At 39.4% G+C, this 22,981-nt stretch overlaps 2 protein-coding genes across 2 annotated transcripts in view; both read left to right on the forward strand.

Annotated features, from left to right (window-relative positions):
* The first annotated feature begins 3,108 nt into the window (after window positions 1–3,108).
* On the forward strand, window positions 3,109–9,544 carry LOC107040605 (pancreatic lipase-related protein 2). Its single transcript, XM_015260745.1, has 8 exons — window positions 3,109–3,128; window positions 3,190–3,261; window positions 4,856–5,133; window positions 6,558–7,032; window positions 7,428–7,679; window positions 7,809–7,923; window positions 8,422–8,628; window positions 9,245–9,544. The coding sequence occupies exons 2-8, from the start codon at window positions 3,198–3,200 to the stop codon at window positions 9,327–9,329; spliced, it is 1,476 nt and encodes a 491-aa protein (XP_015116231.1). The 5' UTR covers window positions 3,109–3,128; window positions 3,190–3,197; the 3' UTR covers window positions 9,330–9,544.
* A 2,570-nt stretch (window positions 9,545–12,114) lies between these two features.
* LOC107040646 overlaps window positions 12,115–22,981 on the forward strand; it is a 20,350-nt gene continuing 9,483 nt past the window's right edge. Inside the window, exon 1 of the mRNA XM_015260811.1 lies at window positions 12,115–13,722. Coding sequence (XP_015116297.1) covers window positions 12,724–13,722 — 999 coding nt within the window. The 5' untranslated portion in view covers window positions 12,115–12,723. The remainder of the gene's footprint in view (window positions 13,723–22,981) is intronic.

The following is a 22,981-nucleotide window of genomic DNA, read 5'->3' on the forward strand; positions in this document are numbered from 1 at the left end:
TTTGTAGGGGAGGTTGGGGTAAAACGGACACGTTTGGCTTTCTTTAAAATGTTAATGAGGGGTTGAAATGTTGATAAAATTTAATAATTTTTTCTTCAATACAAAGAACAATTCTTTCCTTTTGGGACGAGCCTAAACTGAGCTCAATTGATCAATTTGTTTCAGAGTTATGAATAATTTTAAAAAAGTCTAAAGTGTCCGTTTTACCCCACCCTCCCCTAATTCAATTTAGAGTGAAGCATAGAGTTAGCAAAAGTTTATTTCTGTACTGAGTTGCCACATCTTTATTTTGGATTCAATTTTTTTATTCAAAAACAACATTATGCCAAAATCCCTCTCTAATGTTAGTTTTTTTTCAATCAATTTTTGACTGTATTGACATCGAGGTCACTTGTATATCCCAGGAGAATCTTAATAAATATACTATACATCATTACAACCACTTACGAGCAATTAATAAGTATGAATTGCAGGAAAATCATAGAAAATAAAGAAAAAAATATAGCGGCGTGTCCTTGGAAGTATTTTTCAACTTTGAGGGAATAGAAATCAGTGTCAGTAACAACTAGTTGAAGTTCAAAAATTTATATTAGAAAATAAAAACGTGTTGAAAAATTTTTCATATCTTTCACCCCGCCCCCGGACTCTTCAACTCCAATTCTAAAAATCATTAATATGCGCCTACGGGGAACATTCACTTTTCTCGTCGGCCACCAAAATCTGGCGGGAAAAAATAGAGTAAATAATTTTCTAGCAACTTGAAAATAACTATGACTCCATGCGTATCCCCAACACTCATGTATGAGTGCACATGCGTGCGCACTCCCTTTCCCATCTATCACGCCAACTTTGCATCAAACGATTTTTCTCTTGGCAAGAGTCCATATATCTTCTTGTTTCTCCTTCACCACCTTCTATGTTTTAAATCCTCCCTTCATCCCCTTTCATTGATGCTCGAGTAACCGTGAACCATTGACCGCCCCCATACGCAAATTTTCTACTACTGAATTACTCCCCTCCAATTTTTCCTTCCATTTTTGTCTTTTTTTATTCACTATTTTTCCATCTGTTTTTTAGGTTGTGAACTTCAAATTTTAATTTCAGATTCTTTCATTCTTCAAATGATGAGTAAAATTATGAAATTTTTCTGCTTATCGTTCCGTATGGATCACTCAATAAAGGAAAGGGAGCTGATCGGCCTAGGAGTGGAGGTGGGTAAAGCTGGAAATTTCAGGTCGACAGTCGGTTATTTTAGGCGTAGGTCATTTGGCGCGCGCTGGATGATCTATTTACCGATAACAATTTTTTTCAGATTGCATTTCTACGCAAATTTCACCGTATTTATGACGAATTTTCTACCAATTAATCACCAAAAACCTAAACTGTCACATACATAATTTTTTGGCGTTTCATAACATTCTAGACCATTTGCAATCAAAATTAGGAAATTGAAAAATCGATGAAATACACGCGTTCCACTCGGAAGCAAAAACGAAGTAGCATGCACGGAGAGAAATGTTCAGTAAAAATTGCAGAACTCTCACTTCACTCACCGATTACGGAATCGACTCAGAAAATTTAAGTGACGGTATCGTAATTTTTCATAAGAGATTCAGATAAAAATTAAGGAACGCTCCGGAAAAATTCCGTGACAGTTCCGTCAAATTTCCTACAACCACATTTCGCTCCGGAATTACGGAAAAGATACGTAATTTTTATTGAATATTTCTCTCCGTGCATGTGGTTACGATTGTATGTCTATCAAATAAACAGGGATTTACTACGAATCAATTCGGGAGATTTCTACGAACGGAATTGGTAGAAAGAAAGATTAATAATGCAAAAGGGACCAGTCACATGCCTTCTGTCCGACAGGGTCGAACCCCTGCTCGTTTCTCTATGCAGGAGAACCTGGATCATATCTCGATAATAACAAATCGGTATGAGGAAGAACAGCAGAGTAAAATCACGGAGACATCAGAATTTCTACAGTTTATATATACTATGTGTCGATTTCATTTTTCTCATTGCAATATCTCGCTCATTAAACTGAAACTCTCGTGACCGTCGCCAAAACGCGAATTCCCTCTACTCAATTAGGTAACTCCACCTGAAAACTGGTATACCCGGTTTTTCCGTAGTTTGAACTCCGAAGTGATCCAGAACAGAAACACTCAAAGTACGCCACCATCTATCGAGCTAGAATGAGAGTAAGTCAATGCGGCATTAAGATAAATTACTCATTCATCTTGCTTAAAATCTATAACTCGTCTCCTGCCGTTCAACTAAATAAATGTTAGCTACATTTCCATATTTCATGTACACAGAAGACACCTATAATAGTAATATTACGTGAATGCAATGTATTACTCTATAGTAGGGTTAATTTGTGTGTGGAACATCGGTGAAAGGTATATAATAGAGGCCGCTGACTCTGTAGTCGAAGTAATCACTTCGAATTATCATTCGAAAACTTACATCACTAGTAAAAAGACATACTAAGAGAAAACGTATTCAAATTCCGTGTTAAAGCAATTGGAAAAATGATGAAAAACTTCGACAAATTTTGTGAATAATCAGAGTTTTTTTAATTCTTCACATTTTTCGTTAGTATGCTGTGATAATCGCCAACATTTCAGAATTAGAAATCGATATTATTAACCCACGATTATCCTTTTTCTATTGTAGAAAGCATTTCATTGATTATTATGGAAATCCAGAAGACGATTCATTGCAATTTTATCGAAAGTCAAACCTCAGCTGAGCGTTTTTTTTTAATTTTCTCTACATATGCATGGATACACATACGATTGCATAAGAATGGAGAAGCATGGTCAGCTGCGGGTACATTTTGTAACGGTACGTATAAAGACGTTGCAACTGTCACCGAAACAACCAGTTGCAGTACAATAAAACTATTGAAAGGATGTGTCAGTGTATTTGCAATTAGGTCCGAATTAATTGAGTACTTGAGGTGAGATATTGGAGAAAATATTGTTGAAAACACGGAGATGTATAAAAGTTTCAGCGTCCTGGACTATTCAACATGATGAATGTAATTTTTCACGTTCTATTATTACTAATTATTCTTACGACCGATGTTGTAAATGGGATTCATTTCTCAAATGGTAAGTCAAACTGGAAAATTTTTGGCTTAAAAAATTATGACTCTATGTGATACTTTTGTAGGGAGATTCATGAACTGGAAGAGTGGAAAAATTCTGAAACCCAGGCAAGAGTTTAAACCGAAAGTATGTTTCGGTAAGTAATCCACCGAAGTTAAAATAACAACAAAATTATTATACTCATAGAGCGATTCCTGACATATGAGAAATTCAGAAAGATGGTTTTGTGAAAATATCTTAGGCACCCTTGAACCCATATTATTATTTTTTTTTTGCTTCCGAATGAAAGCTTTGTATGTTGTTGGATTTTTCCATTTTCAAATTTTGCTCGGAAATGATGTAGAATGTGATGAAACGTCAAGAAACTGGGTTTTTCACAATATGTCTGAATGAATGAGTGTAACAATTTCGATTTTGAATGATTCATTTTTGGAAAAGGCGGCGTAACTGCAGTGAAATTTATCGATAAAAATATAAAATTTTGGCATATGATCGGTACGATTAAGTTTAACTTTGGCGCGCAGTTTTAATCCGAGCGGTCCAGTAGTTCCGGAGATGTAACAACTTGTTTAAATTTCATTTTTCCTCAATATCCCAGAAACTACTGTATTTATTTCAATTTGTCTTCTTTCAAAATATTTGTGTCGGCGGCATCTATCCAAATCAATCAAAATATCTATACCCGTTCACCCAAAGTTTTAAAGATTTACTCTGCGGTCCCCCTGCAACCCTATCACCGTACTAAGACCCCTTGGAAGGGCCATAAACTTTATGGGGTTCCTAATGCATATTTATGAGGTTACTCCGAGCTACCTGGACTTTGCCCATCCCTGAGCTAGATTCTCTCCCCCATGAAGTGATCCCTGGAAAATATGGGGTAAGAAGAAATAGGTCTGGAGTTTAGTCGGTATTGATCATAGATCCGAATCCGACATATCCCACTTGACGGAGGAACTCACTTTTTCCGCTCTCAAGTGGAGATGCATAAATGCATTCTCCCGACAGATAAAAATCCCGAGTGCGCAGCACGATGACGATTATCAGATGCAATTTTCAGAAGCTAGTGTGCAATTTCCGAAAAAATTTGATAACAAAAGAGTATCGTGTCCTCGAATACTGTGCTGCGATTGGCTAAAATCCAGTCCCGGAAAATTCTCAGTCCAATAATTTCCCTGCAGCCGGGGAACTTAACAGTGTGAAACGTGTCACGTGACCCCGAATACTACACTCTGATTGGTCAAAATTAGAATTGAGAAAAATGTCAAAATAAAACCGACATGAAAGGGTCACATGACCTCGAATACTGCGCTTGGACTGGGCGCACTAAGGCGGGTGGATCCTTATCACATTATCTTTTTTTTATCGTTATTTCACATCGCTTCGATCCGGTTAGGGTATACTGCGATGATGATCAAGACTTTAAACGGTTAGATCGCACCATTCTACCCGGCCGGGATTTGAATTCGGAACCTTTCGCATGTGAGGCAACGAACTTACCCACTGCGCCAAGCCACCGGGATTATCGCATTATCTCCATGCGATGCTTTGTCAGCTTATACAAAAAAATCATTGCTAACAGTTCAATTTAGAAATAAACAAGTACCAATTATACTATACATTTAATTCCAGTGTCCTCACAACATCAGCAAACTGTACAAATTCCTAGTGATGTTCAAATAATTAAGGGTACAATTGGGTGATTTCATTTTTAACAATATTTGGGTTGAAAGATTTAGTGGGCTGCTTCGCCGACCCCCAGCGTCCCAGCATTTCTTTGAAGCGTCGTCCCGAGGATCCTAGTGTAATCCAAACAAAATTTTTACTCTACACCAGAGAAACTCGTGAGAAACACGAGGAACCGGAAGTCTTGTACTACGATGACGAGGCCAAATCCATTACAAAGTCACATTTTAATGCAACAAGGGCCGTAAAAGTTATTGTCCATGGATTCAAAGGCAGTGGCAGTGATGTTGGTGGCATCCGGGGTGCAAATTCTCTCCTGAACTTGGTAAACAATGAATTATAATACTCATTCTACTTTGAGGATCAGCTATAAAATGCACAGTTTGAAGAACCGTCGTCAGAAAGCTTTCTTCATAATTAATAGTACATTAGAGTACAAGGGCACAAATTTCGTTTTCAACGAATGTGTAGTTTACAGGCCGAGCCGAAGGCGAGGTCTGTACACACATTCGTTGAAAACGAAATTTATTACCGAGTGCTCTATAATATTTGATGTCAAAACTCGACTTATTGCACGGCGCGACATAAAAGAATTTTTCATAAAGAAAGAAAGCATCTAGTTTCAAAGATAATATTACTGAGTTTGAGAAATGAAACCATGGTTTCTGAAACTCGTAGTTCCAGAAGGCATGGTACCGCGTGCGGTAGAATTGAAAAATTTGAGGTATTGAGTAAAATTTTCGAGTAATTACAAGGGCCAGGAGAGTTACAAGTGTCAAACAGAATAAACACTTGGGATAGGTAGACGAGGTGAATAGTTCTGTTTAACACTGACAAAAAAAAGATTTTCACGGAGCAACAAAATTCCTGCCACTGAGATACTACAAAGAGCGCGTTTACTGACAGGTTAAAAGGTTATTAATGAAAAATGAATGCCGTATGAAGGACGGCGGAGCTCAATATGTACAAGAAATTTGAAATAAAGAAATGGCTAGGAGCCGGATAGCTCAGTTGGGAGAGCACCCGATGCATAATCGGAAGGTCCCGGGTTCATATCCCGGTCTGGACCATCCATTTTTTTCAGTAAATATTTCTTGTTAATTCATATTGAGAATAATCCCGGATCCCCTCCTACCTCATCCAAATTCTATCCAACTAATTTCCAATGACGTCACAAAGATGTGGAACGCCATATAAATTCCCTCCTTTAATGAAAAATGTGGAACGCTTCAAGATAGCAAGATATTTATCTTGCTGTAAACACCCGGTAGCATATGGTTACGGTTGTGTGCCTGTCACAAGAACAGAAAATTGCTACGGGTCCATTCGGAAGCTTACTACCAATGGAATTTGCAGAAATAAAAAAATGGAATGACTAATAACGCAAAAAGACACGGTACATGTCTTCTGTCGCATAGGCTTGAACCCCTGCTTGTCCAAGTGCAAGAACACCTGTTTTTTATTGATTTCTGGGCACTTAGGGTGAGTTAGAGGGGAGTTAGGGTACTTTAGACGTCTGCGGGAATAGAACCGGACATTGTCAAATGCATATATTCCTCCTCTGGTTGTCGTCGTTTTGTAAAAATTACTGAAAATTACAATTTTTTTCCTCAAAAAAAAGTAAACATTTTTTTCTCCGTAGATTTTCTAGTGATTTTTTCGATCGCCACTGATATCGACCTCCTCTCAAATTCTTTCCTCACTCCTTTGAAAACACAAATCTAATTTATACATCCATAATCCCCTTAGGAAGACCTTAATGTCATAATCCTGGACTGGACCAGAGGGGCAGGTACTAGTTATCAAACAGCAGTAGCAAACACTGAGCTAGTTGGACGTCAACTAGCACTCATTCTCCTAGATGCTATCAATCTAGGTATAAATCCCAATGACATCCATGTCGTGGGTTTCAGTCTCGGTGCACACGTTGCTGGATGTGCATCAGAAGTGTTAAAAGAAAAGAAACTGTTAATAGGTCGGATAACGGGCCTTGATCCAGCATCACCATTTTTCCGTCATCATATACTTAGACAGAAATCAAGAAAACTGGATGTCTCTGATGCACGCTTCGTTGATATCATACATACTGATGGCTCAGAAGTGTTTACAGATGGGTTCGGACTTTTACGACCCATTGGGCATGTTGATTTCTTTCCAAATGGTGGCCGGGAGCAGCCTGGGTGCACTGATGTGAAGAATTCCATTATTTACAGCCATTTCCATGGTAATTTTAAGAATTTTTTTCAGTTTAAATTTTCACGCACTTCAATTCCTCATGTTTTTTAGAGATATCTCGAGAAAGATTAGTATCTATGATTACCAAGGGAAATTCACTATTGAAAACACTTCAGTAGCCACCATTTTATTGCTCTAAATTTTATAATATCTGGACAAGAAATTCCGCGATGATGATAATTGAATTGTTCCTGTCGCGAGAATATTAACGTGGAATGAATTTAATTGTAACGTTTGAATCAAGAATTTCTTCGGCGTTCGATAATATACTATTTCCGACGCCGTATGTGTCACTTGTTACCAAAATTTTCATGAAATATATAAAAAATATATAGAAACGGAGGGCGTCGGGGTTTGTCATTTATTTTCTGTTCATAACTCCAGAGGATCTTTTGGACAGGGCGATCGCCTGTAGTCATCTTAGAGCATGGCAATTATTTGTGGAGAGTGTCCAGAGCCAATTGAGTGAATGCAAGTTCATCGCTTGGCCGTGTACCCAAGGGGCCAATGCTTTCTTGAGTGGTACTTGTTTTCCGATGGACAATTCTACTGACAGGCAGGAAATGGGGTACGGCTCTAAGCAAGGCTCTAGAGGGATTTATTACCTAGCAACCAGGGCTGAAGATTTATTTTGCGGTAACCAAGTCAATTTCATTTCTTGAATAGAAGAAACTGAACTTTATTCAAATTATTTATTCTCAAGATGATGTCTTCAGGAAAGGAGTGTCTGAGACTTTTCTATTATTAATGTTTATACTTTTCAAGGGGATCCGCTCAGAGCGACTGTGACAACCTCAGCAGGTGCCCCGAAAACTGAAGGAAGTCTTTATTTAAAAATCGAGAATACAAATGCCACAACAATTTTCAAAATTGCTATAAAGTGAGTCATTTTACTGTAGTGGATTTAATTACGCCCATTTCCTTGCGAATTGAAGCATTGACATCGTTCTACTTTTCGATTTCCTAATTCTACTAGGAAATCATGTTGAATAAGTCTGTAAGTCTGTAGTCCACCTGTACTTTGTGAAATACCTTTGATGATGGTCCGCACATCATCAAAACTACAATGCATCGCGAAATCTTGACCAAACAGGACTGCGATTTAATCTATCGAAATTTATCGAAAATCCAACGTGATCGTGTGCATTACATAACGCGGTTATATTGGTCGATAAATCACGACATGCTCCTTCCACCCATTCAAACATATTCACACTTAGAGGAGGATCCAATATGTTTATCACACGTTCTTTACCTTTTATTTTGATGTTCGGAAAATAATCTGAAAATTTCTTGTTGACTTATTTCATAATCCATTCTCCAATGCTTTTAAATTAAATAATAATTCAATAATTGGACGATCATTTTCTGTTCCAAGTCTTCATGATAGGAATACCGAGTCAACGACATTTCGCGCCATTTCAACATCGAAGTTCAGATCAATCATTGAAGATACAAAGATAATTAATGGTCTGATGTGGTATCAGTCCGTTGCTGCAGAACAGGATGTTGTGACCACTCGGCGACCCCAAATATCCACTTTATTGATCGATAAATTGGCTATCGAGGATCAAAAAGGCAACAGGTATGCAAAGTTACAAATATATTCATCAAAACACGTACTGAAATTATTCTCAATGGTGGAAGTTAATCAGTCGTAAAAACAACAAACTGGTTGGACAACGAAAGGAATTATCTCTTCAAAAAATTGTTTTATACGTAAAAGAAGTTCAATTGATACTCCGTTAGTCGCCCTATGAGTTCCGCGCCGCACTTTTTCCTATTATTTAAATTACACTACAGTAAAGCCTCAGAAAAATATGAACAAATATGACATCTCATTTTGAAGTGTCTAGAAACAATGAGAATATTCGCTAAAAATATCATAAGTAGTTACATTTTCTAATTTTTATTCCACAACTCCGGCCGTCTACTGTGTATAAGACGAATTTTTAGAAAAACATGGCAACTTTGAGCTTCAACATGTAATTAAGGGTGACACTGAACATGACAAATCTAAGAGGACTTCTTCAAGTATACGATCTAAATCACTCTTGATTTTTTTCGGATCCTTCAAATTTATCATTATGTCGATATATGCTGGTACGACCAATAGCGTTCGTAATTTTTGTGCGACCAACGGAGTGTTAATTAAAAAGTATGAACAAAATTATGATAAAATTTTTGATTATTCTTTCAAGGTGGGAGAACTGCAGAAAGAACTTTTTGATTGACCTCAAGGAAATTCCAATTGAGTTGAAAGAAGGATTTTGTAGATTAGTATGATCAACGGTAGATTACGAAGAAAACTGTGGTCATGCCGATGCACCAGCAGCTCTATCAGCCTCAATATTCAGTACTTCTATTTACCCATCATCTGAGATGAGTAGGTTCAATCAGCATTACGAGGTCCTTTAAAAAAAGCGGGAGACGCCACCTAGAAAAAGCTGTAGGAGTGGGGTTGGAAGCGAGAGGCTAGGAACCTGTTTGAAAATAATTTTTTTCATCACGCTGTGCGAAAAAGTAACTTTTTAGGCACGCGAAGCGTTTCCAATGTGTGGAAACGTCCCTTTTCCACACATTGTGATGAAAAATATTATTCGATACTCGTGGGAAAAGTGTTTTTTGGCTCGTGGGAGGTTTATAGCACGAGCCGAAGGCGAGTCGAGAAAACTCTTTTCCGCACCGTAACGAAATATACTATTTTGTGGTGTAACTTTTTATTAAGTAATTGAAAAGAATGTCTTTCTACGATTAGTAAATAATAGAATAATGTGAGAAGTAATTATATGTGTTTTCATGTAATATTGAAGGGTTTCAAGCAGATTGATAATAATAAAACAGCAGAAAACATGATTAAATTAGACAAAACTTTATTGGTGTTTATTAGTATACTCGATAGACGCTCAGCGGACGAACGAACTATAATAGATCGCCACATGATGTAGAAACCAGGAACTATGGAGGTCGGTAAGAGAACAGAAGCAGACGTTCTGCTTTTACAACACTCCATCCCGACTGCTGGTGTTATCCTCTTCCCATTTTAACGTCTATTGTTCTCATTTGAATGTCTCGTCTCAATATACTTCTCATCGTTTATTTCATCGATTTCATCTCATCTCTTCTTTAGTTTATTAAAATATTGTAACAGTTTCATCTTCCCTTTTCTCTCTCAGATTTTCTTTACTTTTAATTAGTGCCTAAATTAGAGAGAAGAAAATAATTCAGATTGCAATCATTTATTCGTATTAATTATTTAATCAGTTAAATTCTTGTGTAGGCCAAAAGCGAGAGGTTTAGTAAACACGTCAGCAATTTCATCTTTTGAGCAAATTCATCTAAATTCAATCAGACCTTTTTTCATACACTCTTTAATGTGATGAGATTCAATATCTATGATATGTCTCAATTTATTTCCTCCACTCGTCTCTGCATTAATTATCGCGCCTTTGTTATCACGCCAGAGTAACATAGGGAGCGGAGATTACAATCAATCTCAAAGGGTTGTAAATTAATAATATTTCTTGAGTTGCCTCGCTCATCGCGACACACTCAGCTTGGCAAGTCGACAGAGCTACATATGACTGTTTTTGAGTCATCCAAACAACTGAGTGTCCAAATAATTTGAAGACAAAAAAACCACACAAAATTAATGTATCAAGGGACGCAGTTGCGTCCCGTCGCCAGGAACGAATGCGCGACTGCCTGTTATATATGCCAGCCAACTTCTCCCTCCACGACCCCCAAAACCATTTTATTTTTTTCCGTACAAATTTCAAATCACACCACATTTTGAATTATACTTTTACTATATAATGTTGCTATAAGCCATCCATTGCAATTTTTATTACATTTTTTCATGCTAAAATGAATGAAATATGCCGATCTGAAGAATTTCATTGTTCGTTTTTTCTTCATTTTTCTCATAATAAAATATTCGAGGCAAAAATTATTAATGGTGAGTAATTTTTTTTTGCCTTTTTGAATTTATTTTTCCTCATTACACCAACGACTCACGTATGGTTAATTTCAATTAAAAATCTTAGGGATTTCGCTACAAAAGTCTATTGGAATTCTCTACACATATAGCTCTTGATAGAAAAAGGATTGAAAATCGAACCCGGGTCTCCCGCACGCCAATCCCACACTCTAACCACACAGCCACCGCCATCGGTCAAATCGTTTTTTTGTTGAGAACTATTTTTTTACAGAAATCTAATTGCACACTATGTCCATTTATTGGACATTCGTGACTTGGCTTTTTTTTTCATTTATTTGTACTTTTTTAAATTTCAACTTTTTAGTAAAAACCAAACAAAACTTTTTCATCACGCTGTGACGAAAAGTGAACTTTTCGGCACGCTCCGCGTGCCTAAAAGTCCAATTTCCGCCACATTGTGATGAAAAATATTGTTCGTAACTCGTGAAAAAATGTTTTTTAGCTCGTGGGATTATATCACTCGCTTTCGGCTCGTGATATAAACCTCCCGATAAAAACACTCGTGATAAAAACACTTTTTTGCACTCGTTACGAAATATACTATTTTGTAAAAAAAAACTGCACCATGAAATAGTATATTTCGTAACGAGTGTAAAAAACATTTTTTCACGAGTTACGAACAATATTTTTCATCACAATGTGGCGGAAATTGGACTTTTAGGCACGCGGAGCGTGCCGAAAAGTTCACTTTTCGTCACAGCGTGATGAAAACATTTGTTCTTGTTTTTTAGGGATTTTTTCATACGTGCTCAACTGGAGGTTATTCACTACTTTAACTTAACCACACATGAATTAAATTCATCAAGTAAATTCCTCCCTCAAAAGTTCCCTTTCAATTGCCCTCCATCACCGCACTGTACCCATATCATTCAACAACTAAAACATTCACTTCCGCCAAAACTGCACCGAATTTATCTTAGCACAAAATTATAAAATAGGTAAACTTGTAAACACAGAATTCCGAATCGCGGTAGAGATCCGTGAGGTGGGAATAGGATGGAGTTTGCTCCCTTACTCGCCAGACGTCGCATTTCTACATCTCATGATATCGCACTATTGTAATGGCCGCCGTCAAGCGTTGTCGATGAAACCGTCGTTTACGATCACAATTATCACAGAGTCATCCTTCCTCATTAATAGCAACTAACCAAATTCTAAAAACTTTTTCACCCTCCAAAGTGTAAAGAAAATCGTAGTGATATTCATGAAAATAAAAAAAAATCTCAGGATTATTTTGATTTGACGTCTCAGTGTTACTTTCAATGTCTTCCACTGTTTATGCATCAAGAACGCTCATTTCCACCTAAAAATGAATTCCATAAACAAACAACATCGATGACAGACTTGTGAAAGTGTTATCATACAACCAGACTCCTAAAAATGGGTCAAAGTGAATAAAGTGTAATTAACTCTGTAGAAGAGTCCCAACATACATTATCAATACTCCAAAACCGATAAACAAAGTCACTCATGTGACATCTACATAAATGACTCGTCGAAATCTCAAACATCATAAACTAATTTATTAAGTAGAAGAAAGTAGATAAAGCAAGAAAAAATTGTTTTGTTCCGCAAGAAAAAAAAGCAATAGTATCAGAAATCGAAAATGACAGAGTCCAAGCGATTTACCACTGATTGGGCTTCACCGAGTATTCCGCACTGACCGAACCACTCCAAACAATGTTATCAAACGTGTCAGGTACCTCAAACACACCAGGCCCACCGGAGAGCCCCGAAAAACCTTCAAAAAAGTTGCCCGGTGCGTGTTCTCCATGTTCCAAGACAAATGATTTAACAATAGTCTCGCCAGACGATAGAGCGAGACCCTGGAGGTCTCGAGAATCTCCAGCAGTGGTGTCCGAGGCTCCAGCCAATCCCGAAACCCAAAATCCGCAATCCAGTGACATCCACAATGTTCATCACATCGAGCATAACCAATTGAACGAGCAAGTGCCAAAATCACCTCCGGTTATAATCTCTGCTCTCCAGAAATGCTCTTCTAACTCAAATTGCCGAATGATTAATAATAAAACAACGGAAATAGTGACAGAAAATAGTTCAACACCTAGTGCTTCCATTTTAAGTAGACAATCATCGAACGATGGAATTAAGAATAAATTAATTGTTAAAAATACTGTGCCAAATCGGAGATCGGCATTGACAATAAAATCAAGTGATGGTGTGAATGATAAGTGTGGTGAGGAGGAGAGGGAATTGAATCCATGTGATTTGGTGGTAAATTATTTGGCTGACACGAAGAAAGATCACAAGGGACGGAATTTTAAGAATTCCAATTGTGGACAATGTGCATTGAATGATTTCATAACGAGGGATGGGAGGGGTCGAGGGGTTGATGAGGACAAACTACGGGGAAGAGTGGGTGAGGAAGCAAGAGAATGTGTTAGTAATTATCTATTGACACACTCGGAAATGCCGACTGAATTACAGTCTTCCCAGAGGTGTTACAAGGATAGGGAGAGAACTAGTGATCCTTGGAGGCCTACAGAGCTTGAAGGATCCATGGGGTGTGTGGAGAAGAGTGTTGGAGAGGGTGACGGCAGCAAAAGGAGGACCGGTGCTTCTTGTCAGGCACTAAGACACGCTGTGGCGTCGTTGAATCGATTGGATGATTTTTATATGGAGAAAATTGGAGCTGGATTCTTTTCTGAGGTTTATAAGGTTAGTTTTTGTGGATTTCAGAGGAATAGCACAGTGGAAAGATAGACTTGGCAGGTATTCTGGAGCAGTGAAGAAGCTTTGTGATGATTTTTTCGCACTGCAAAAAAAGTTTCTTCATTTTTCTTTGTACAATGGGGAATTTAGGTGATTGTTGAAAGGCATTTCACCTGCGAAAACGCATTCACAGTGGATTATTTTAGAAAAACATATCGAAAAGATATTTTTGTAGAAAATTTTGGCAACTACAAAAACGATCCTTCGACATCTTTTTCGTAAAAGTTATCATTACTGTGAGTTCTACATAATTGATAAATATTTAATTTTTCATGTAAATTTTCGTCAATTTTGAGATCGTTTTGGCGATCGGGATGCTATAAGAAAAACCTCCCAAAAGACCTTTTTAGTGGAGAATTTTATGGCCCATGAAAAAGGTCCCTTAGTATTTTTCATGATTCAACTCTTGGTAAAAATATTTACAAGACGATTTGCATGAAATTTCTTGTAATGTTTATCCATCAATTTGTTGACAAATTATACTTTATCAGTGTTTTAGTTGAAGTTTTGCTCTACTGTTGCCTGTTCCATTTTTCTTTCTAGGAATTTGAGAACTTTTATTGTAGGTTTATTGTTATCAATGTTCATTGATAAGATTCGCGAAGATAGGGATTTATCTCTAGAATCTAATCACAAATTTTTGGTTCGTGGTGAGAGGTACCCAGTTTTTTCAGAGCTCCGTAGGAGGAGAAGGGGCATAAATTGGAAAAATTGCGATTCAAAAAGCCCTTTACTAAGTCCAATCTTGGCCGTTATCTACGACGATATGAACAAGATCATTCGAGCTATCTAGAGTGTTTTTCACCCCTAACTCCTAGACTGCTGTGATAAACTGTTGACAAAAGTTTTTCGTATTGTATTCATCATCGGAGATTTTACCGGTTATTTAATTGAATAATTTTCATTAACCTCCGGCTTGTACAGCTCCAAATATAGCAATTACGAACAAAACAAAATTTCGTTTATAAACATGGAGTGAATTGATATTCTGGATTTCAAGAACATGGGTGGGGAGTAACTTAATGAAACCTAATTCAGTACACAGTCAAGAAACTTTTCGATTTGAAATACTACTTGCGAACTTGTCACTCCCACTTATGAACTTGTGGGGCACAATGGCTCGCCTTCGTATGATACCCATGAAACATTTCCCCAGCAATTTGATGAAATTATTTTTATCGACTCATGCTATCCATTTCCAGATATATGGATCATAAATGAGAGGAATAAATTTTTGGGTTGAAAAATGAAGTATGTACATGTTTTTTTTGTTTATGACTTCAACTTGAAATGAGACATTTGAAAATAACGTGAAAAGCAAGGAGAGCACGGGTGATGGGTAATATAGAGGTGGCACTTTGAAAATAGATTGCGTGGGTAAGAATTTTGCAGTACAGTCGAGTCACTCGTATCCCCTTCTCTCGTCTCCCACCTGGTAAATTGCAATGTTGAATGGTCATCAATGTTATTCTTTACACACTTACGGAATGCGTTATTATAAAGTTAAAATCAACGGACTGCGACAAATCATTGTAGTCATTGGAGTCTGTCTAACTTCACAGATCAATGATTATCATGGACAATACATCGTAACTCAATAACTTATTGAGTGTAATTGATCGAATCGAGTTGTCTTATTTATTCATCAAGTCTCGGAGACTTTTCGCCATTCTCTCCGTTTATTTATTTCTATTCAAAAAATATTTGTCTTCTGATTTTTCATCATTTTAGCTCTGCTTATGCGTTTGGTATATGGGCTTTTCTACAGAAAACCATTCAGTTATTTGGCGCCAAATTTTCAATTTTTTTCTTATTTTGTAATAAGTTTTAGTACCTTATTCAGTATGACCCTAGGTAAAATTTCAACCCTCCAACTCGATTATTACCCAAGAACCATGTGTTTTCTAGCTCTGCGCTTCCAATATATCAATCTTTTTTTACACTTGAAAATATATTTTCTTTTTTTTTCACCCGCAGCCAAAGTGCCATATTCAGGCTTTTTTCGGGGGGAAAGTCGACTTTCGCCAAAATCGAATTTTTCCGCCGGGTGAACGTTAATTCTGTATTTTCTGGTCCGCCTAATGCCACTGCGCCCCTCCCTTGCCCCAGAAATGCAGAAATAAAAAAAAAATTTTTTTACCCGCAGCCAAAGTGCCATATTTAGGCTTTTTTCGGGGGGAAAGTCGACTTTCGCCAAAATCGAATTTTTCCGCCGAGTGAACGTTAATTCTGTATTTTCTGGTCCGCCTAATGCCACTGCGCCCCTCCCTTGCCCCAGAAATGCAGAAATGAAAAAAAATTTTTTTCACCCGAAGCCAAAGTGCCATATTCAGAGTTTTTTCGGGGGGAAAGTCGACTTTCGCCAAAATCGAATTTTTCCGCCGGGTGAACGCTGATTCTGTATTTTCTGGCCCGCCTAATGCCACTGAGACCCTCACTTGCCCCAGAAATGCAGAAATAAAAAAATTTTTTTTTCACCCGCAGCCAAAGTGCCATATTCAGGCTTTTTTTGGGGGGAAAGTCGACTTTTGCCAAAATCGAATTTTTCCGCCGGGTGAACGTTAATTCTGTATTTTCTGGTCCGCCTAATGCCACTGCGCCCCTCCCTTGCCCCAGAAATGCAGAAATAAAAAAATTTTTTTTTCACCCGCAGCCAAAGTGCCATATTTAGGCTTTTTTCGGGGGGAAAGTCGACTTTCGCCATAATCGAATTTTTCCGCCGGGGGAACGTTAATTCTGTATTTTCTGGTCCGCCTAATGCCACTGCGCCCCTCCCTTGCCCCAGAAATGCAGAAATAAAAAAATTTTTTTTTCACCCGCAGCCAAAGTGCCATATTTAGGCTTTTTTCGGGGGGAAAGTCGACTTTCGCCATAATCGAATTTTTCCGCCGGGTGAACGGCGATTCTGTATTTTCTGGCCCGCCTAATGCCACTGAGACCCTCACTTACCCCAGAAATACAGAAATAAAAAATTTGTTTTTTTGCACCCAGAGCCAAAGTGCCATATTTAGGCTTTTTTCGGGGGGAAAGTCGACTTTCGCCAAAATCGAATTTTTCCGCCCGGTGAACGTCGATTCTGTATTTTCTGGCCCGCCTAATGCCACCGCGCCCCTCACTTGCCCCAGAAATGCAGAAATGAAAAAACATTNCCTAATGCCACTGAGACCCTCACTTACCCCAGAAATACAGAAATAAAAAAATTGTTTTTTTCACCCGAAGCCAAAGGGCCATATTCAGGCTTTTTTCGGGGGGAAAGTCGACTTTCGCCAAAATCGAATTTTTCCGCCCGGTGAACGTTGATTCTGTATTTTCTGGCCCGCCTAATGTCACTGCGCCCCTCACTTACCCCAGAAATGCAGAAATAAAAATATTTTTTTTTCCACCCCAAGCCAAAGTGCCATATTTAGGCTTTTTTCGGGGGGAAAGTCGACTTTCGCCAAAATCGAATTTTTCCGCCCGGTGAACGTTGATTCTGTATTCTCTAGCCCGCCTAATGCCACCGCGCCCCTCACTTGCCCCAGAAATGCAGAAATAAAAAAAAATTTTTTTGCGCCCCCAGCCAAAGGGCCATATTTAGGCTTTTTTCGGGGGGAAAGTCGACTTTCGCCAAAATCGAATTTTTCCGCCCGGTGAACGTTGATTCTGTATTCTCTAGCCCGCCTAATGCCACCGCGCCCCTCACTTGCCCCAGAAATGCAGAAATAAAAAAAAATTTTTTTGCGCCCCCAGCCAAAGGGCCATATTTAGGCTTTTTTCGGGGGGAAAGTCGACTTTCGCCAAAATCGAATTTTTCCGCCCGGTGAACGTTGATTCTGTATTCTCTAGCCCGCCTAATGCCACCGCGCCCCTCACTTGCCCCAGAAATGCAGAAATAAAAAAAAATTTTTTTGCGCCCCCAGCCAAAGGGCCATATTTAGGCTTTTTTCGGGGGGAAAGTCGACTTTCGCCAAAATCGAATTTTTCCGCCCGGTGAACGTTGATTCTGTATTCTCTAGCCCGCCTAATGCCACCGCGCCCCTCACTTGCCCCAGAAATGCAGAAATAAAAAAAAATTTTTTTGCGCCCCCAGCCAAAGGGCCATATTTAGGCTTTTTTCGGGGGGAAAGTCGACTTTCGCCAAAATCGAATTTTTCCGCCCGGTGAACGTTGATTCTGTATTCTCTAGCCCGCCTAATGCCACCGCGCCCCTCACTTGCCCCAGAAATGCAGAAATAAAAAAAAATTTTTTTGCGCCCCCAGCCAAAGGGCCATATTTAGGCTTTTTTCGGGGGGAAAGTCGACTTTCGCCAAAATCGAATTTTTCCGCCCGGTGAACGTTGATTCTGTATTCTCTAGCCCGCCTAATGCCACCGCGCCCCTCACTTGCCCCAGAAATGCAGAAATAAAAAAAAATTTTTTTGCGCCCCCAGCCAAAGGGCCATATTTAGGCTTTTTTCGGGGGGAAAGTCGACTTTCGCCAAAATCGAATTTTTCCGCCCGGTGAACGTTGATTCTGTATTCTCTAGCCCGCCTAATGCCACCGCGCCCCTCACTTGCCCCAGAAATGCAGAAATAAAAAAAAATTTTTTTGCGCCCCCAGCCAAAGGGCCATATTTAGGCTTTTTTCGGGGGGAAAGTCGACTTTCGCCAAAATCGAATTTTTCCGCCCGGTGAACGTTGATTCTGTATTCTCTAGCCCGCCTAATGCCACCGCGCCCCTCACTTGCCCCAGAAATGCAGAAATAAAAAAAAATTTTTTTGCGCCCCCAGCCAAAGGGCCATATTTAGGCTTTTTTCGGGGGGAAAGTCGACTTTCGCCAAAATCGAATTTTTCCGCCCGGTGAACGTTGATTCTGTATTCTCTAGCCCGCCTAATGCCACCGCGCCCCTCACTTGCCCCAGAAATGCAGAAATAAAAAAAAATTTTTTTGCGCCCCCAGCCAAAGGGCCATATTTAGGCTTTTTTCGGGGGGAAAGTCGACTTTCGCCAAAATCGAATTTTTCCGCCCGGTGAACGTTGATTCTGTATTCTCTAGCCCGCCTAATGCCACCGCGCCCCTCACTTGCCCCAGAAATGCAGAAATAAAAAAAAATTTTTTTGCGCCCCCAGCCAAAGGGCCATATTTAGGCTTTTTTCGGGGGGAAAGTCGACTTTCGCCAAAATCGAATTTTTCCGCCCGGTGAACGTTGATTCTGTATTCTCTAGCCCGCCTAATGCCACCGCGCCCCTCACTTGCCCCAGAAATGCAGAAATAAAAAAAAATTTTTTTGCGCCCCCAGCCAAAGGGCCATATTTAGGCTTTTTTCGGGGGGAAAGTCGACTTTCGCCAAAATCGAATTTTTCCGCCCGGTGAACGTTGATTCTGTATTCTCTAGCCCGCCTAATGCCACCGCGCCCCTCACTTGCCCCAGAAATGCAGAAATAAAAAAAAATTTTTTTGCGCCCCCAGCCAAAGGGCCATATTTAGGCTTTTTTCGGGGGGAAAGTCGACTTTCGCCAAAATCGAATTTTTCCGCCCGGTGAACGTTGATTCTGTATTCTCTAGCCCGCCTAATGCCACCGCGCCCCTCACTTGCCCCAGAAATGCAGAAATAAAAAAAAATTTTTTTGCGCCCCCAGCCAAAGGGCCATATTTAGGCTTTTTTCGGGGGGAAAGTCGACTTTCGCCAAAATCGAATTTTTCCGCCCGGTGAACGTTGATTCTGTATTCTCTAGCCCGCCTAATGCCACCGCGCCCCTCACTTGCCCCAGAAATGCAGAAATAAAAAAAAATTTTTTTGCGCCCCCAGCCAAAGGGCCATATTTAGGCTTTTTTCGGGGGGAAAGTCGACTTTCGCCAAAATCGAATTTTTCCGCCCGGTGAACGTTGATTCTGTATTCTCTAGCCCGCCTAATGCCACCGCGCCCCTCACTTGCCCCAGAAATGCAGAAATAAAAAAAAATTTTTTTGCGCCCCCAGCCAAAGGGCCATATTTAGGCTTTTTTCGGGGGGAAAGTCGACTTTCGCCAAAATCGAATTTTTCCGCCCGGTGAACGTTGATTCTGTATTCTCTAGCCCGCCTAATGCCACCGCGCCCCTCACTTGCCCCAGAAATGCAGAAATAAAAAAAAATTTTTTTGCGCCCCCAGCCAAAGGGCCATATTTAGGCTTTTTTCGGGGGGAAAGTCGACTTTCGCCAAAATCGAATTTTTCCGCCCGGTGAACGTTGATTCTGTATTCTCTAGCCCGCCTAATGCCACCGCGCCCCTCACTTGCCCCAGAAATGCAGAAATAAAAAAAAATTTTTTTGCGCCCCCAGCCAAAGGGCCATATTTAGGCTTTTTTCGGGGGGAAAGTCGACTTTCGCCAAAATCGAATTTTTCCGCCCGGTGAACGTTGATTCTGTATTCTCTAGCCCGCCTAATGCCACCGCGCCCCTCACTTGCCCCAGAAATGCAGAAATAAAAAAAAATTTTTTTGCGCCCCCAGCCAAAGGGCCATATTTAGGCTTTTTTCGGGGGGAAAGTCGACTTTCGCCAAAATCGAATTTTTCCGCCGAGTGAACGTCGATTCTGTATTTTCTGGCCCGCCTAATGCCACTGAGACCCTCACTTACCCCAGAAATGCAGAAATAAAAATATTTTTTTGCGCGAGGAACTGTACATAGTCCCGTCAGTCTTTTTTATAAGGTGCTCTGGGTTCATAAAAGCGGTTATGAAGCAATAAGAAATTATTTGAACACATATCCGTAAACATTAATATTATTTTTTTAAAAGAAGTGCGATTGAGCCTTTAACATTTTGTAATTCAAAGCCTGGACCAAGCCTTGGCGCCAAGCATTGTTCAAGCCTTATGGACTAAGTCTAAAACGAGGTTATCATTTAGGGGCTGAAGGAGGGCTGATCCAAGGCTGAGCTCCAGCTCTGGTTGAGCATTTCCAAGCCTTGCTCCAGGACTTGATGAGTCCTGTTTCTATCGTCAATTCCTACCTGGGATACACAATTCAATTAACTTTAAATAACTTAAAAACTTAGTTATTTAGATTATTCAAAAACTTTGAAATTTGAGATGGAACGAAAATTTAATCGGTGAAATGAAATATTACATTCATTGATGATAATGATTGGGACTGTATGAAAATCTTACTTCCGTGAAGAAATGATTGCCGCATCCCCGCACACTATGAGCGCCCAAGCATAACTGCCTCGGAAGTTCTTCGAGCGAGAAGAAACCAATTGACCTGAATGCATCGTCTCGAATGTGTGAAGAAATATTTTCGAGACATTAATTCATTTTCGATAGTTGTTACTGATTAGCGCAACATTAATTCTACTTATTTAGACTTTTTTCAAAACAAAATCGGCCGCGCGTGCTGCGCACGCGCCTTCTCATCTCGTCACGTAGGGGCGCTTCGGTTTCAGTCTTATGCTTACGCTTATTCGAGATTTTCGAGATGTTTCGAGATAGATTTCCTTTCTTCTTTTTAAGATGGGAAATAATTTTTTGTCTGGCAATGTCAATACACAGTGTTTATTATTATTAAATTCAAAAAATATAATCATTTTTTTAGAAGAAGGGAGGGCGCGAGAAATAGCTTTGTTCAGTTCTCTTTCAGTTTAATCATTCATTGAGTTCTTCAACTAGAGCCAATCAGAGAATTTCCTTGTTTATCCTCTGAAACCACTTTCGTCCCCTCTTTCCCTGATTTTCATTGTTCATGTTTTGTGAAACTGAAACAAGTAAAATTAGAAGATCACAAAACCTATCGATTACTACGCTTCCAGTCAGAAGCAAAAAAATTATGTCAACAGAAAAACAAATAATTTCGATCGACGAATGGATTCATCTGAGGTAACGAAAATAATCAGTGTAACATAAATGCATACGTAACTTACTGAGAAGTTAGTGAGGACCTTGCGCGCCATAATTTAAAATGGTCACAGACAAAGATCCACTTTCATTCTATTACACTATTTTTTAAATTCCCTCCCATCTTCAATGAAAGTAAGGCAGACAAGTTTATATCGATTATATTTACGTGTCAGGTATTTACCTTCGGGCAAATTGTTTGAAAGAATGCTGGAAAGACACGTGAAAGCCGGTCACGCCTCGTTGCTCATGGAGTACGAACACTCTCTAATGAGCCTTTTACACCTACTCCCCCCACCTACTCCTCCCACCTACTCCCCCGTCTTAATCCCTGTTTGCATTTATCAAGTCTCAAAAACGAGGAAAATTTTTTCACACGTTCCCAAGTAGGAATCGACGATAGAAACAGGGCTCATCAAGCCCTGGACCAGGGCTTGAAAATGCTCAATCAGGGCTGGGGCTCAGCCTTGGATCAGCCCTCCTTCAGTCCCAAAATGATAACCTCGTTGCAGACTTAGTCCGTAAGGCTTGAACCATGCTTGGTGCCAAGGCTTGGTCCAAGCCTTGAATTACAAAATTTTAAAGGCTCAATCGGACTTCTTTTAAATGAATCATATTAATGTTTACGGATATTTGTTTAAATAATTTCTTATTGCTTCATAACTCCTTTTATGAATTTGGAGCAACTTATGAAAAAGACTGACGGGACTATATATAGCTCCTCGTGTAGCTCCCTCTTGCATGTGAAATAGTATATTTCGTAACGAGTGCAAAAAAGTGTTTTTTGGCGAGCGGGAGGTTTATATCACGAGCCGAAGGCGAGTGATATAATCCCACGAGCTAAAAAACATTTTTTCACGAGTTACGAACAATATTTTTCATCACAATGTGACGGAAATTGAACTTTTAGGCACGCGGATGCGTGCCGAAAAGTTCACTTTTCGTCACAGCGTGATGAAAAGTTTGTTTTATTTGTTCCTCCTAAGGAATCTTTTGTTCGTCCTGGAAACACTCCCATTATCTTGAATAATTGCTATCTATCACTATTTTCTCAAGGGGGCTATATGACACTTTGGCTCCGGGAGAAAAAAAAAATTTCTATTTCTGCATTTCTGGGGTATCTGGGGGTTTCAGTGGCATTAGACGGGCCAAAAAATACAAAATCAACGTTCACTCGGCGGAAAAATTCGATTTTGCCAAAAGTCGACTTTCCCCCCAAAAAAAACCTAAATATGACAGTTTGGCTCTGGGTGAAAAAAAAAATTATTTATGCATTTCTGGGGCATCTGAGGGTTTCAGTGGTATTGGACCGGCCAAAAAATACAGAATCAACGTTCACTCGGCGAAAAAATTCGATTTTGCCGAAAGTCGACTTT

The sequence above is a fragment of the Diachasma alloeum genome, unplaced genomic scaffold, assembly GCF_001412515.2.
Source record: "Diachasma alloeum isolate Michigan unplaced genomic scaffold, Dall2.0 Dall_scaffold_00339, whole genome shotgun sequence".
Lineage (NCBI taxonomy): Eukaryota > Metazoa > Arthropoda > Insecta > Hymenoptera > Braconidae > Diachasma > Diachasma alloeum.